We start from the raw sequence: 16804 nt of genomic DNA, 5'->3' as shown, positions 1-16804 counted from the left end.
ACGTCAGGTAATTGTTCATGTAACTCATCAGGTAGGTCATCTCTCTTCGCCATGTTATGTAGTACAGCTGTTGCTACTATTACAGCTGCTGTTGTTTGCAATTTTGTCCTCATTCCTAAAGACAAGCAAGGAAACCTCCTCTTCCATATTCCAATTGTTCTGTCCACACAATTCCTCGTCTTTGTGTGAGCTGTATTGTACCTGATTTCAGCCACTGTTCCAGATTAATAATAGGTGTCATAAGATACCTTCGGCAAGGATAGGCACTATCACCAAGAATGTAACTGCTAACTATTTCTCCTGTCTCTAAATGGGCACGAAGATGTGAAGAATCGAAAACAGTACTGTCATGAGTTGAGCCTTACCGGGAAACAATGTCACATATTTCTAGCTTTGCATTACACACCACTTGCACATTCAAAGAAAAATATCCTTTTCTGTTTCTATACACTTCGGCATTGTCTCCACCAGGAGACTGAATTCGCACATGCGTGCCATCCACACATCCAAGCACACCAGGAAACTGAATTCGCACATGCGTGCCATCCACACATCCGAGCACACCAGGAAACTGAATTCGCACATGCGTGCCATCCACACATCCGAGCACACCAGGAAACTGAATTCGCACATGCGTGCCATCCACACATCCAAGCACACCAGGAAACTGAATTCGCACATGCGTGCCATCCACACATCCAAGCACACCAGGAAACTGAATTCGCACATGCGTGCCATCCACACATCCGAGCACACCAGGAAACTGAATTCGCACATGCGTGCCATCCACACATCCGAGCACACCAGGAAACTGAATTCACACATCCGAGCACACCAGGAAACTGAATTCGCACATGTGTGCCATCCACACATCCGAGCACACCAGGAAACTGAATTCGCACATGCGTGCCATCCACACATCCGAGCACAACAGGAAACTGAATTCGCACATGCGTGCCATCCACACATCCGAGCACACCAGGAAACTGAATTCGCACATGCGTGCCATCCACACATCCGAGCACACCAGGAAACTGAATTCGCACATGCGTGCCATCCACACATCCGAGCACACCAGGAAACTGAATTTGCACATGCGTGCCATCCACACATCCGAGCACACCAGGAAACTGAATTCGCACATGCGTGCCATCCACACATCCGAGCACACCAGGAAACTGAATTCGCACATGCGTGCCATCCACACATCCGAGCACACCAGGAAACTGAATTCGCACATGCGTGCCATCCACACATCCGAGCACACCAGGAAACTGAATTCGCACATGCGTGCCATCCACACATCCAAGCACACCAGGAAACCCCGCAATATTAAAAAACTGTGTTTTAGTGTTAGTCACCTCTGCATCAGTTTCTGGCATTTTTACATAATTGGGTCGAAGTAGGGCGATGTAATGTGTCACTTTCCTAATGATCCTGCTAACTGTAGATTTATTAACATTTATACTGTCCCCAATCACAACCTGAAAACTGCCACACGCATAGAAACGAAGACATAAAAGCAGCCGGTTCATTCCTGATATCGCCATATTTCTTCTTGTTCTTGGTTCCAGATGTGGGCCCATTTCATGAAGGAGATTCATTACAAGTTCTTTCAATAACCGGAATCGTTTCTTGAATTCACCATCGTCATATACATCAAAAGAGTTATTTCGGTCACGAAATTGTCGCTGTCATATCGGCATTAACATTTCTTCTTCTTACGAGGAAGATGATGATGATGATGATGATGATGATGATGATGAAGAAATGTTCATCTTGCTATTAATATAATATTTACTAGTAATTTGTAACATTTACGCATTCGCCATATTGTATAACTTATTCAGTGGATAAAGAGTTATTCCTTCATTTTTCGGGGGATAAGTTATTCTGAGATTTATACATTGGATAAACACATTTCGGCAACACTTCTCCATTGGATAAAGCTATATAGTGGATATCATAAGTTTCAGAAACCGGGCCTAAAAAACATAAAAATATTTTGGGAACTGATGCACAGAGTCAACATGTGTTAGCAACTCCAAACTAGAATGCATTTTCATCCAAATAAGCAACTAATCAAGTATTGAATTGCGCACAAGAAGTAATGCTTGAGTATTTAAAAATCTGTTTACAAATTCACTATGGGTTGACATACAAGGATATTAGAGAATTTGCATATGAGTATTCCAAACACCTGAACAGTAAATCCCTAAGTCCTAGGAGGAATGGAAATGTGCTGGTGTTGACTGAATGCAAGATTTCATGAAGTGGCATCTTTCATTAAGTCTAAGAAAACCAGAGAACACCACTCTTTCGCGTGCGACTAATTTTAATCCCAGCAATGTGAAAGAGTTCTTCAACAATTATGACAGAGTTCTTTTAAAAAACAGTATTCGCCCTTGTTCTGCTGATGAACTTGCAACACACAGTTCGTCTTAGCAGACGAGCAGACCAGTGAAGCTTATCAGACACTTCGGAGAAAGATGTTCTATTCCACATCCACGTCTTGCAGAATCCTGGCGAGATAATGTCTGCTAATTACCATCTGGTTGATGGATTTCGAGAGGATGCTGAGCTTATAACTCCAATTTTGAGAATGATACAAAAGCATGTCCCAAAGATGACAGAAGGTCCAGTAGACATTAAGAGCATCGGAAAGCCTTCTTTATTCATCTCTAATAAGATGATAAACTTGCTTATCCCTCCAAGGTTGCCAATTGAAGTGTTAAATGGTTATTATAGCCACTGCCTTTCATTGGACAATATACATAAGCACTCAAGTAGTAGCTGGTTTGTAACAAGCCCAGAGAAGCTCATGACCATAAGTGGCAGCTGCATCTGCTGTAGAGCCCTTTCAGAATTTTATGTAAAGATGGGTTCGTATGTTATGCATGATTTTTGTATTGTCCACATACATCATCACCCAATGATGATCTGCCATGTATGCTGACAAAACTGAGTACTATAAGACAGTTGTAAATAGGCCCTTTGTGAATCCAAGTGGGAATCTACACAATTATTTATGCCTATAAATCAGTGTTTTCATATCTCACAATTCCCCATGCCTTGACACTATATTGGTTATGCTAAATTCACAGTAATTCATACCTCAAAATTCCTCCAATCCTTGATGCTATATTGGTTATGCTAGGTTCACAGTAATTTCAGAATTGTAATTTCATGCAACATATTTCAATGTCTTAAGAGCCATCTGGCTATATAACAAATATAAAAATCCTGATCCTTACGTCTCTTTCTCTAACAATAAAAAAAAAAAACTTTATAATATGGTATAAAAATAACATAGAAAAGTTATTACTGCCAATGTCACTGTTTCCAGTTAACTACAACTAGTTTCTTATTTCATTAAATCTTGTAAATGTATCGTTACCAGGTGGGACCAGCCCTGTGATACATACTAGTACATATTAACACCTCTCACATCTTTTCAAATGTTTCACTGTAACTGCAAGTAGTACAGGTATGCGAGTAAGTATCATCCTCTTCATTGAATGTTTCTGGTCCAAACTGATGTACATGTGAGGACTTGTTCGTACGGTCATAGAGACTGCTTCTTACTGACATACGAAGAGCTGTCAACAAAAGTATGAAAATTATAAATGTTTAAGAAATAAATATTCAATTAATAAAAAGGAACTGAATCATTCGTTGTTGAAAGAAACCAAGTTCAGTTATATGCCTTTCAGCAAGAATACATAATGAAGACTAAGGAATAATGTATTCTGATAAGTCAGCAGTCAAGTGGCCTGTCGTAGGTGCAAATGAATGTTTTTATATTCACGTGACTCATTTTATTAATTACAATTTAGCATATTTTTTAAGTAGTTCAACTGAATCACTGTAACGAAGATATTTAAACAGTAGGGCTACTTGAAGAGAAAATGTTGTAGACATAATGACAGCATGGGAAAAAAAAGTTTTATATATATATATATATATATATATATGAAAAGAATGCTCAAACCTGTGTCAAAATCGGAAATCTGTTTCTTGTATCATCACAATACTTCAGTTGTGTTTGGTGAAATAGGTGATAGGGTAAAACTTTACTTGAACCTGCTTTTCAAACCAGAGCCTTCGATCTTCGTTGTAAACATGGTTAGGATATTATTATTATTATTATTATTATTATTATTATTATTACCAATAACCAAAAATATATTTAAAAATAGGCTTAAGGACTTTACTAATAGATGGTAGTATATTATACACACTATTTAAAGGGTGTAATTGATATCTTGTTATTTGAAGTGTTCTATCAGTGAGGAAGTGTGTTGTGTCAGTGAAGTCTATTGTGTAAGTGAAATGTGTTGGTGTCAGTGGCTATGCAAAGTATTTGAACAGTGAAATGGTTAGAAGTGTTAGTGAAATCAGGTAGAATCAGTGCAGTGAGTGAGTTGACAGCGAAATAAGTGTAGTGCTGAAAGGTGCTTGTGCAAGTATGAACCTATCACACTCGTGGATCTTAGTTCGAACTTAGGGTTAAGATACAAATTAGATTTACTTTAAATGTTATTTTAAGTGACCATGCTTCATTTAACTTAGGATGCTCCTTGTTATTATTATGATGATGATGATTATTATTATTATTAATTATTATTTTTTATTAGTTGTGTTTATTATTAATTGTCATTATTGAGTGTAATTAGTTACCACTGCCACCAGGTATATACCTATTTGCAGTGTGAATAAATACATACATATATTATTATTATTATTATTATTATTTGCAAAGGCAGGGCCATAACTTGCTGTTATTCATCTGACTCTATGAGCATGACTCATATAACGCTCATGTCAAGAAACATTGACCACTTAGTTCATCAAAGACTATTCAGACAGCACCATAGGTGTTGGGTCTAAATTACACTCATTATGCATGATGAGGTTGAAGAATTGTTGGCATGTCACAGGGAAACTGAAGTATCCAGATAAAACCCCTATATTGCCCTACCACGGGCTTACCCAACACAAGTTATTAATTCAATGTGTATCAACCAGGGTTTTTAACTTAAATCCTTTCCTTGTAAGCTCAGGATACTAATACTGAGGCACAACTGTGTTATAAAGCAGTATTATAAAAACAACATACCCTTCAACTGTTTATTGTACTTTTTCATTTTAGACTTGGCACGTTCTTCTTCTCTCCTTTCCCGCTCAGCCTCCAACTGTTCTTCCGAACCCCATACTTCTAGTGCACGTTTCTCCACCTGTTACATCAATAGCAATATGACTCAATAAAATTTTACTTAACTGTCTTTCAAAATATCGTCTCTTTCTATTCCTTTCTCACTTCTGAAATGATGTTATTTACATAATCATCATCATCGTCATCATCGCCAAGTAGTAGGCCTTTCCATGTTATTTACGAAAATGTATTATTAATTTATTTAATGTCAAGGCATTTGATACAATATCATTTGCCTTTTTGCTTCCCAATACAATGATAAATCCTGTGGACAGTCCTTTAACTTCTAACACTTATTTACGAAAATAAAAATACAATTACCTACACGTGATTTACTAGTAATGTATTACTTACATTAAAAGAGTTTCTTTCCTTAATTTTATTTCATATCTTTTATTTTTAAAATGGAAATTAGAAATGTTATGATTTGCAACCCAAAATAGTTACATTAACAATCTTTCAGTAATGTCACCATCAGCCAGTACAGACCTCGAATTCCTTCATGATTTTCCTCTAGAACTCTCCATACCTGGTTACCTTTCATTAATGTAATTCAGATAATTACAGTAAAACTTTTTTTATATGTTTCACACCTATGCATTTTTTTTTTCTGAAGTCCCGAAAAATGCTTGTAATGTATTTAACGATGTGTTCACAATGATCAGAATGATAACTAGACTGCTAAGGACGACTGTTTTAGTTAAAATACACCTGCTTTTGTTATATGGAATGTGCAGACTCAAACAAATAACACTGAATAAGAATGCCAACCTTCAGGTAATGTGATTGTAAACCCACATTTTCCCATAGCTCAGCAAAGATGTTGGCTGTGCTACCTCCCCTCTCGCAACAACTTCCTACATTGAGGCTTCTGTACTCATCAATTAAATAACATCTATAAGATGAAATTCATTCTATTTACGTATCCTGTAGTTTAATGCTACATTATTTTATTACTAAATCCAAAAAAGTGAGATATTAAATAAATTTGTGAATGTCTGGTAATGTGAAGCAGGTTAACTTCTAAAACCCAATAATTCTTTAAAATTAATGTCTGATATAACTTCAAGTGGGTGCATGCTGTAATGTTGCAGTTAAGGTGTTCCGCCACAAGCCAGAAGGGGTCTATATGACTATAGGATACCGGTAGTGTTTTTATGAGAATATATGTTGGCTAGATTGGAGAATGGGGTGATGTCATGAGGTCGACGTATGTGAGAAGATTAGTGGGTTAGTTGACGTGATATCTCAGTGACATGAGGTCAACATATGTGAGAAGGTTAGTGGGTTAGTTGAGATATCTCAGTGACATGAGGTCAACGTAAGTGAGAAGGTTAGTGAGTTAGTTGAGGTGATATCTCAGTGACATGAGGTCAACGTATGTGAGAAGGTTAGTGGGTTAGTCGAGATGATATCTTAGTGACATAAGGTCGATGTATGTGAGAAGGTTAGTGGGTTAGTTGAGGTGATATCTCAGTGACATGAGGTCGATGTATGTGAGAAGGTTAGTGGGTTAGTTGAGGTGATATCTCAGTGACATGAGGTCAACGTATGTGAGAAGGTTAGTGGGTTAGTTGAGATGATATCTCAGTGACATGAGGTCAACGTATGTGAGAAGGTTAGTGGGTTAGTCGAGATGATATCTTAGTGACATGAGGTCGATGTATGTGAGAAGGTTAGTGGGTTAGTTGAGGTGATATCTCAGTGACATGAGATCGATGTATGTGAGAAGGTTAGTGGGTTAGTTGAGGTGATATCTCAGTGACATGAGGTCAACGTATGTGAGAAGGTTAGTGGGTTAGTTGAGATGATATCTCACTGACATGAGGTCAACGTATGTGAGAAGGTTAGTGAGTTAGTTGAGGTGATATCTCAGTGACATGAGGTCAACGTATGTGAGAAGGTTAGTGTGTTAGTTGAGATGATATCTCAGTGACATGAGGTCAACGTATGTGAGAAGGTTAGTGAGTTAGTTGAGGTGATATCTCAGTGACATGAGGTCAATGTATGTGAGAAGGTTAGTGGGTTAGTCGAGATGATATCTTAGTGACATGAGGTCGACGTATGTGAGAAGGTTAGTGGGTTAGTTGAGGTGATATCTCAGTGACATGAGGTCAACTTACGTGAGAAGGTTAGTGGGTTAGTTGAGGCGATATCTCAGTGAGTTTTATTTACTCGTCGTGTTGGTTTATGTCAGCCATGTTGTGACGTCAGTGTTCTGACGTCATCGTTTGTCAAAGTTGACGAAAATTAAGCGATATCCTATAATAAAAGAATCCCGCCAGAAGGTCATAGATTCTATTCCTGGTGGGGTTACAGAACTTCTCCATAGTTCTAATCCTTCCAGCCACATTATGACTTCGGGTTCACATAGCCTCCAATAGAAATGAGTAAAGTGGCAAACATGTACAACTGACATCCCTACTGCTAATAATGCCAAATGTCTATAAAGGCGAGAGTCTTAAACTCCCATCAACCTGTGATCTTCCATGCCCTGAGTCAGAAATATCTTCAAGTAAACCACTAAATTTTCTGTTACACAGCACACCGATATTTTTAAATGTGTAAATAAACATTCCATTTAGGAACTCTTCCATGCAGAATGCTGATATGTGTAGCCATATATATATATATATATATATATATATATATATATATATATATATATATATATACACATACTGAATACACCTCATGTTTGGAATGTGGCTGCAGAAATATACAACCAGCATCGTGCTTTTTACCCATCATTTGTAAGAAGAGGAAATTCATAGTGAAACATAGTGGAACACGTGTTGTCAGCAAATAGCTGGATACACTATGAAGATAGATATAAAGGTTCTGAGTTTAACTATTGTGAACGGCACATCATTATCTGTGGAGAGACCAATCAACGTCTAGAATTTTGAGTTAAGAGTGATATTTATAAAATAATTTCCTTCACTGAAAAATGAAAAGCACTTTGCAGGCAAACTTCACTTTTTCTGCATTGTACTATCACTTCATATTATGATGTATGAAATAAATGACACATGCAGTACCTGCAGCTCAAGATAAAGTTTCATGGTGCCCCAGCGTACATTGTGTGGGTTCTTCTTCATTATGAACTTGAGTACTGGTTCCCGTTTCTCAAGATCACAGTCTTTCAGCATGTAGACATTCTTGGCATCCGTCTTGGTGATAAGCCTGTGCTTCTCATCATGGTCCCTGCAACCCAGTAACGAATTCCACTAAATGTCGTATCACATTTTCAAGATATTACATCCAGGGAATTGGTAGCATTACCTGCAACTATCACAAATGGAATGCTCAAAGTTTTGGAACAGGTAAGAATCCTCAAAGGTCTCCTGGCATTCTTCACACACAGGACGATCTGGCTCCATGATAGGTGCTGGACCAGGTGTGAGTGTGATCTGTCAATAGACAACAAGGTGAGACAAAATACATTTACCTGTTGATCTGAATGGCATTAAGACGTACGAGTATATCGACTTACAGGCTCTTCATTTTGGTCTTCTCCATCTTTCTGTTCTAGTAAGAAGCCTCCACCAGTGTCAATGAACTTGCTTCCTTGTACTTTAATAACACTCTTCTCCACAGAGTCTGCAGTGTTACTGAAAATAAATATGTACAAAAATGGTCTGATTCCATCTTTCCTTCAGTACATAATTCCTTTCCTTTAATCCTCTATATTTCATTGTTATTTCAAATACACTGTTTCTATAGCAGTAATAAGCGAACATCTAATGAGCTCATATCAAAATCTCACCTCTAACTGCGTTCATTGTTAACTCTTCAATCAAAGCAGATAGATAAATATAAAAAAATTAGCTGCCCATACTCATAAAATGTAGCGAAATTAAAGCTTGAATGAATAATAATCAATGATTAATTAAATAAACAACTCTTTAACTTTTCTGTGTTAATACTGAAATTTGTACCTTAATTAATAACTAGTTTGGGCCTATTTCGCCATCTATAGATTAGCTGAATGTATACGATTGATGAGCAATTGGTGTTCTCGAAAACTTCTGTTCTCATTCTTCACTTCTCGCAGCATCTACCATATGGGCAAAGTATGCGAATATTTGTTCACGATTCGAGATATGTCTCGAGAACTTCAAAGAATCGAATAATTCGTATTTTTTTATTTGAATATTCCCATCACTAACCTAAACCACTCAAAAACTGCACAATATACACAGTAAAATCTGCTAAGAAAACTAGTTACTGATACTTTCACACTTAAACATTAAGACGAACAAAAAGCAGAAGTAGGAAAGCTGTTGTATTTTTCAGAGCTATGAATTCAAAAGCATCTGAAGAAATTCAACACAAGTTTTATCGTAGTTCACTCTAATCACTAATATTCCACCCACAGTTTTCACAGCAATCTGAGTTTTTTTACTGGGTTATTTAACGACGCTGTATCAACTACGAAGTTATTTAGCGTAGATGAGATTGGTGACAGCAAGATGATATTTGGCGAGATGAGGCAGAGGATTCGCCATAGATTACCTGACATTTGCCTTACGATTGGGGAAAACCTCGGGGGAAAAACCCAACCAGGTAATCAGCCCATGCGGGAATCGAACCCGCGCCCGAGTGCAACTCCGGATCGGTAGACAAGCGCCTTAACTGACTCAGCTACACCGGTGGCAATCTGAGTTTTGTAACTCGTGTATGTGCTATTCATCAGGAAAAAGGTCTTTTAGGAACAGCAATGATTCCATGAAGGCCCGTAAGTGAGTACATTTGATTTTATTGATTATATTGCCAACTAGTCAACCTTAAGAAATAACTATATAGCTTATTACTTGGTTGACAGAAACCACAACATAGCACCCACCTCTGAACAATGTTCTTGCGGACTACAGTTATGCAGAGAGCTTGCAACTATTAGTTATACACAGTGCAGTACCATCAGTGCAGCGGTGTACTGGGTACAAAGGTAAGCCACAAAATGACATCATGCTTAAGATGCTACGATCTATGCTAAAGAATACAAAAAAGCGAAGCCTAGGCTATATGGGATGTCGTGCCTTCCTTTGGTAGCGCAGTTGTAAAGAATTACCCTAACCAACTTACTGCTTCTATCATCAGGGTACCCCCAAAGAAAATTATACTACTGTTATTCCCGTGTACTGCGGTGTAGTGACATCCAGGTAATATTATACTTACATCTTGGCATAAGGATGTGGTATTAATCGTGCTTGTTTTAAAAGTAAAGCTGCTTGTCTGTTCCTCTCAATTCTTGCTCTTTGAGCAGGTGTTAAAATGTGTTCACCGCTATTTGGACTTGTAATTTTCACATCAGACTTTGACTGATTTTTGTTATCATCATTCATATTTGAAAATGTATATTACGAATAACCTAATATTTATTCAGAGTCCACAAGCTCCAGAGAAAACAAGCCTAGTCTCGAACACGCTGCAATATCAAAGATAATTTTCCAACCATTAATTTCGATTTTAGAGTATCTCGGAGTACGTTCAAAATGTTCGTATAGATTCGATGGTAAGCGCCATTAAAATAATTTGACAGAAATCGAGCTTTCAGGAATTCAACTTTAAATTGTATGCAATGCGACATCTATACAATGGAAAAGGAACTACGAAAACAGAAACGAATCGGTGACTTTTTGTTGCAAATTTACTACCTCCAAAATCTACAATTCTGAGTGCGACTTACTAACGTATAGAGTTTTGGTTCCAAAACTAACAAGTTGAATTTATTAGAAGTGTTTCAAAATGACAGCTTTACCTCGGAGAATAATCAAGGAAACACAGCGCTTGATGCAAGAACCAGTCCCTGGGATCAGTGCCGTGCCGGATGATAGTAACGCCCGATATTTCCACGTTATTGTCACCGGTCCAGAAGATTCTCCTTTTGAGGGAGGATTATTCAAGCTGGAACTGTTTCTACCAGAAGATTATCCTATGTCTGCACCGAAAGTTCGTTTCATCACTAAAATCTATCATCCTAATATTGATAGACTTGGACGTATTTGCTTGGACATTCTGAAGGATAAGTGGAGTCCAGCTCTACAAATTCGAACGGTGCTTCTCTCAATTCAAGCCCTTCTCAGTGCTCCAAACCCAGATGATCCGCTGGCAAACGATGTGGCAGAACTCTGGAAAGTAAATGAAGCCGAGGCCATCCGCAATGCGAAAGAGTGGACCCGAAGATATGCAATGGACAATTGATATGGAACTGAATTTACTAGAATCCTGCATGGGTCAGTTTAAATCACTGTCAATGAACCAACACACTTTTATGTTTCAATTATGTAAACTTGAAGAGAATGCTAATTTGCAGGTAGGAAAACCAATCAGCTTAGCATCTTTTATTCCTATTGGGGTAACACCCACCCATGCAGGGCTCTCAAAGTACCTAGAACAGTTTCAACAACAGATGTGTAGTCCATTTGCAAATAACTTGGTTTGAAGTAAAGCAGTGACCTCTTTACACCATGTAATTTGCAAATGGATTCAAAATTCTCTTAAAGGAGTGAATAAAATCACTATTATGTCGAGTATCTTGCAGTCTTGGCTACTTGTAAACTGTTTTTCATTGGTGATTTTTTTTCTTATTGCTTGAAACGAGAGTTGTATGTATTTTCCATGACTAGAAAATTGTTGCCAAAATGAGTTATTTATGCATTGGCATTATGTACACTGGAGAAACCAACACACCCAATGAGTTTTGTATGTTACTTGGCCTAATGGCTGCATTTCAGCAAAATGGTTTAGGTATTCAATATTCACAAAATAAAGAGCATATAAATATGCTTCTTCTGTCTAAGCAACACATAGTTTCCAGTTTTTATGATATCAAATATATATAATTATATATACATATATTATCCACTTATTGATTCATGATCCCACGAACCTGTAGTTGGAGAGCAGGGGCTGTTTGTGTTGGTAGGTGATGTAACAATATGTGCCTGGTTCATCATTGTTGTACAGTTCTTAATGATTTGAATAAACAAGCCATAGGAAACCAAGTGTTTGTTTGGGGAACGTTTATACTGTAATTACACATTTTCATCTTGTAATGGGCTCGGCTTCTGCAACGCAAGTGCGATGAAGTTAGATTACACGATTAACTTAATAGATTTTCTCTGTAGTAAGTTCACCGGCCGAGAAGCCAACGGTGATACTGTAGAGCGACACTAAAATGGAAGAAAGTACAACTATCTGAAATATCATCAGAATTTGATTCATAGTTGCGTGTCGTTTTAATTAATAGAGCTGTGTGTATTTCATTCACGCTAGAGAAACCAATATTTACTACATCTCGAGTCCGTTCTTAACATGTTCATTCTCTGTAAATGAAAATTTTCTTCAAAGAAAATGATGCAGTAGGCCTATGGATGTCAACCCAACTTTCTTTTAAATTCTGACAGAATTCCACATTCATAGGCCAATACTGTCCAGATAACAGTTTTATTTTACAGAACTACTAATATCCTTGAGGTTGGAAGAATGTTTTATAGGCTGTCTGATGACAAGTGAAGGTTTTTGTATCTGGTCGTCATCTGAATGTCGATTTTTGTTCTCCTACGCTGGCATAGTAGGGATTACACTAAACAATTTTCCAGTATTTCGCAGATGTATGTTTAAAAAAAAATAATTTTCAGGCACAAAACTGTACCAACAATGTTTATGTTCTGTGGTACTTTTTTTTTAATAACGTTTCTTCCAATGTACTAGACCTAGCCATGTAAATTACATTATCAACGTGCATTGATATTAAAAGAATTTACTTTTATTTTTAATATATTTTCTTTAAACATCTATTTTAAATTCTACATAGGCTACTTCATCAAAATAGTCCATTAATTAAATATGTTAGCTTTTGCAATACCAAATCAGTTATTTGTAATGCAGTAGGTGTGAGTTGACTGTATTGTAATTTTTAAAAAATTATGACAAGATAGTAGAGTCAAATTACAGAACTTGCTATATATCTCCTGTGTTTATGATTAACAAATTCCCTTTTAATGTAAATATGGCACAAAACATATTGGTCATATTAATTCATTTGATTCAATTTAGTGAGATGATTACAACAATATTTATCGAGAGAGGACACAGTCACTTATGGATTGAAATAACAAAAACTGTGAAGAACAGCATTTTTAAGAATAACACTTGAATATAAGTAATTGATTAACTAACGGATTTACTCATGTTAATTATGTAAGTTGGTGCAGCTTACAGCTGTTTCGGTGCTTCATCACACCATCCTCATAGCCTACTAGATCTCGGCGTCATCTCGAACTTCTCTGCCTGTTACGTGGGTGCGTTTGATTGTTGAAAGGTGTTGAAAAGTGGAGTCAAATAGTGTGTGTGTACTGATCAAATTCTCAACACACAGATCAGTTTCAGTACACACACACTATTTGACTCCACTTTTCAACACCTTTCAACAATCAAACGCACCACATAACAGGCAGAGAAGTTCGAGATGACGCTGAGATCTAGTAGGCTCTGAGGATGGTGTGATGAAGCACCGAAACAGCTGTAAGCCGCACAAACTTACATAATTAACACGAGTAAGTCCGCTAGTTAATCAATTACTTAAGTAACATATTATTGTTTCAGAACTGTGGAAACATTTTTCCTATGTTAGAACATATTTTATGCTGCTATGTGAAGTCGAAATTCTTAAAGAGAATAGAACAGAAGAAGAAAATTTAAATTAGTGCGTATTGATTTTTACTTACGGTACATGAAATGTAAAGATAAAGTAATGTAATGTTGCAAGAACTACAACATTTTCTTATTAGAAGTGTGCATTTTGGGCATACCTGATACCTACGTGGTTTTTGACATGTCATCTGCATGATTACAGATATTTCTTGAAATTATTTGACGGATTTGTTCTTATTCACTACTCGAGTTGCCAACAATCCATATCGTAGGTACAGGAGATTTCTTATATTCAAAGAGTTGAAAATGCTGTCCTGTATGAATTTGGTATGGGACATCAGTTTTGATTTAGTAAACATAGCCTATTTAAAAAGACGCAGTTTTAAGCTACAAATTCATAGTTGGTAATATATATGGAAACATCTTTGAAGAATATTGGCAGTGCACAGAAACACCAGAACAAACTTGTCATCAGGGTTTTGTAAGTGTGGAAAAAAAATTAGTATACGTTTTTGCAAAGTTTTCAAAATGGGAAATTCCAAATTATGTACATACATGCTATTTTCCTCCAGAGTGAGCATTCCAGTAAAGGGTTAAATCAGTTTTTAAGAAAAAATGTGAGTAAAGACGAAATAGGTTCTCATTAAAACTGTTAGAAATTCTGGTTTCCTTGAATTACAACTACATCTGCAGGAATATTTTATGATTAAAAGCAATGAAGAACTCTGAAAAAAATAACGAAACATGATTTTTCAAATGACTATTTTTTATAAATAGGTTATCTTATATTTAGATTAGAATACTGAACTTAAAACTTAATATTCAATGTAGTGTTTCTTTGTCCCTCGCCATAGCATCGTGGTCTAAGGCACCATGCCTAAGTCTCACATTACAGAATGTGCACTGGTTCAAGTCGTCATAGGGAAGAAATTTTTTCATGAAATTTCGACCAGTGTATGGGACTGTACCCATCCAGCATCGTGATGAATTTGGGGAGCTACGATAGATGGCGAAATCCAGTTATAAAAGTCAGCTAACTATCATCATGCTAACCACATCGTTCCTTGGCCCTTCATTGGCTGTCACGCCACATTATTTAAGGTTCGGATAAAGTAACTGTATCAGGATAGGCATCCTTGATCCATGCATTTTGTTTACAGACATTAACTAGTTGTTGTGTGTCCCCCAGCCGATAGTAGTGATGACGTATAGCCTATTCAGTTCCTATCGGTTGTACTGTGCATTCACTGATATTTTAGCTAGGGAGTGGGGAGTGCTTTTCCCAACAGGTAGAGATTTAGCTGGTGGAAGAAGGTAGTGTTTATTTAGTCTGAAGCAAGTCAAGGCCCTATCCTATACAGCTAGACAGCCTATTCTGATACAGCTACTTCATCCAAATCTTAATTTTTAGTGATTTTTTATGGTGATTGTTTGAAATAAAATCTGAGACTCAAGTTGCAGTACACTGTGCTTGTGTATTTGAAAATTTGGCAACCCTACTCAGTATCTTGAAATCAGTTCAGAAACAGGCACATAAAAAAATTTACGGGAAAAGTTGAAGTACTTGATGAAATACACAAAATTGCAATTTATTATAATCAGCTTTAACTGTTTCCTTCCTTAATATGTTTTCTTCCTTAAAGGAATGCCAATGAAATGATACAGTCCATATGTCTTCAGAAACTTGTGACAGGGTGGTTAATATTATGTAAAACTCACACTTTCAATTTGAAACTCCTTAGGACAAAAATTTGGGACTAGAAAGATACCTACATTTGTTGAAAAAATTAAAGTAATCCTAACATGTAGCATAAGTGCTTTCACCCACCTGTTATTTATTTGAAGTTATTAATATCTATAATAATTCATTTTATGAGAAATAATAGTAGAGAGAAACTTTATAAAGTGGGTTATCTTTTTATTTAATGATGAAAGAGCAATGGAACGGAGAAAAATTCTCTCCGGTGCCGGGATTTGAACCCGGGTTTTCAGCTCTACGTGCTGATGCTTTATCCACTAAGCCACACCGAATACCCACCCCAGCGTTGGACTGAGACGATTCTGTCTCGTAGAGCTGAAAACCTGGGTTCAAATCCTGGCGCCGGAGAGAATTTTTCTCCGTTCCATTACTCTTTCATTGTATGATGACGCAGAATATCTGCATGGAAATATCATATGTACTTCGGTACATTAAAATAATATATATGAAATGCGTAAATCACTTAGTGATTTAAGACGGCGCTTATTCCGTCGGATCCCGGCCAACTAGTCACTCATAACGAGTGCACCTCAGCACATGTGTGGACTTCAGTCCTACGTTCATAGACATCTATGACGTAGTGTAGAGGGCGGCCACTGGAGGGAACCCAAGAGTTGGAACTTAAACTGAGACGATTCTGTCCGAAGCCGGGGTGGGTATCCGGTGTGGCTTAGTGGATAAAGCATCAGCACATAGAGCTGAAAACCCGGGTTCAAATCCCGGCGCTGGAGAGAATTTTTCTCCGTTCCATTATTCTTTCATCATATGATGACGCAGAATATCTGCATGGAAATATCATATGTACTTCGGTACATTAAAATAATATATATTTCTATTTAATGTTAAAGCACTACAGTATACATGCAGGGTTAAGGGAAGTTTCTGATGGTTAGAGGTACATATCAAATGTTGTAATGCAGCCCAAATGGCCCAATTGTATATTGCTACTTCTACTGCCAACTGTTGCAGTTCACCTGAAACCCCTGTGTAGAAGATGTAAGGAAGCATACACACTGAAAAGGATGGGAGAAGAAATTTCTGAATGACATGACTACACGATTTATTTATGAGTGTCATTGTTTCACCTGAAAACTGATTTTTGTAAAGCAAATTGAAGCTCTGTTTTGTGAATATTCTTCCATGCATTGTTCACCTGCTATTGAACATGG

The 16804-nt window shown here is 37.1% G+C and overlaps 1 protein-coding gene and 1 non-coding gene across 2 annotated transcripts; one reads left to right on the top strand and one right to left on the bottom strand.

Moving 5' to 3' along the window:
* Positions 1–1892: 1892 nt before the first annotated feature.
* Xpac (DNA repair protein complementing XP-A cells homolog Xpac) lies at positions 1893–12246 on the bottom strand. The gene is made up of 6 exons (XM_069817118.1): positions 10397–12246; positions 8712–8829; positions 8501–8628; positions 8257–8422; positions 5120–5237; positions 1893–3599 (listed from the first exon to the last, which is right to left on the bottom strand). Exons 1-6 carry the CDS (start codon positions 10561–10563, stop codon positions 3445–3447), a joined length of 852 nt encoding a protein of 283 aa, XP_069673219.1. The 5' UTR covers positions 10564–12246; the 3' UTR covers positions 1893–3444.
* A 4048-nt stretch (positions 12247–16294) lies between these two features.
* TRNAY-AUA (transfer RNA tyrosine (anticodon AUA)) lies at positions 16295–16366 on the top strand. The gene has a single exon. It is a non-coding gene; the product is annotated as a tRNA-Tyr (tRNA).
* Positions 16367–16804: the final 438 nt, after the last annotated feature.

This window comes from Periplaneta americana, chromosome 17 (assembly GCF_040183065.1).
Source record: "Periplaneta americana isolate PAMFEO1 chromosome 17, P.americana_PAMFEO1_priV1, whole genome shotgun sequence".
NCBI lineage: Eukaryota > Metazoa > Arthropoda > Insecta > Blattodea > Blattidae > Periplaneta > Periplaneta americana.
This window is presented reverse-complemented; position numbering and strand designations above follow the sequence as displayed.

Bases quoted from the DNA above. Each gene is read 5' to 3' on its own strand.
- Xpac (XM_069817118.1), bottom strand. From the start codon at position 10,563: ATGAATGATGATAACAAAAATCAGTCAAAGTCTGATGTGAAAATTACA. The intron at 8,629-8,711 runs GTAAGTCGATAT...GTCTATTGACAG, and splicing joins AAGACCAAAATGAAGAGCCT to ATCACACTCACACCTGGTCC. The intron at 8,423-8,500 runs GTAATGCTACCA...ACTGGGTTGCAG, and splicing joins TCCATTTGTGATAGTTGCAG to GGACCATGATGAGAAGCACA.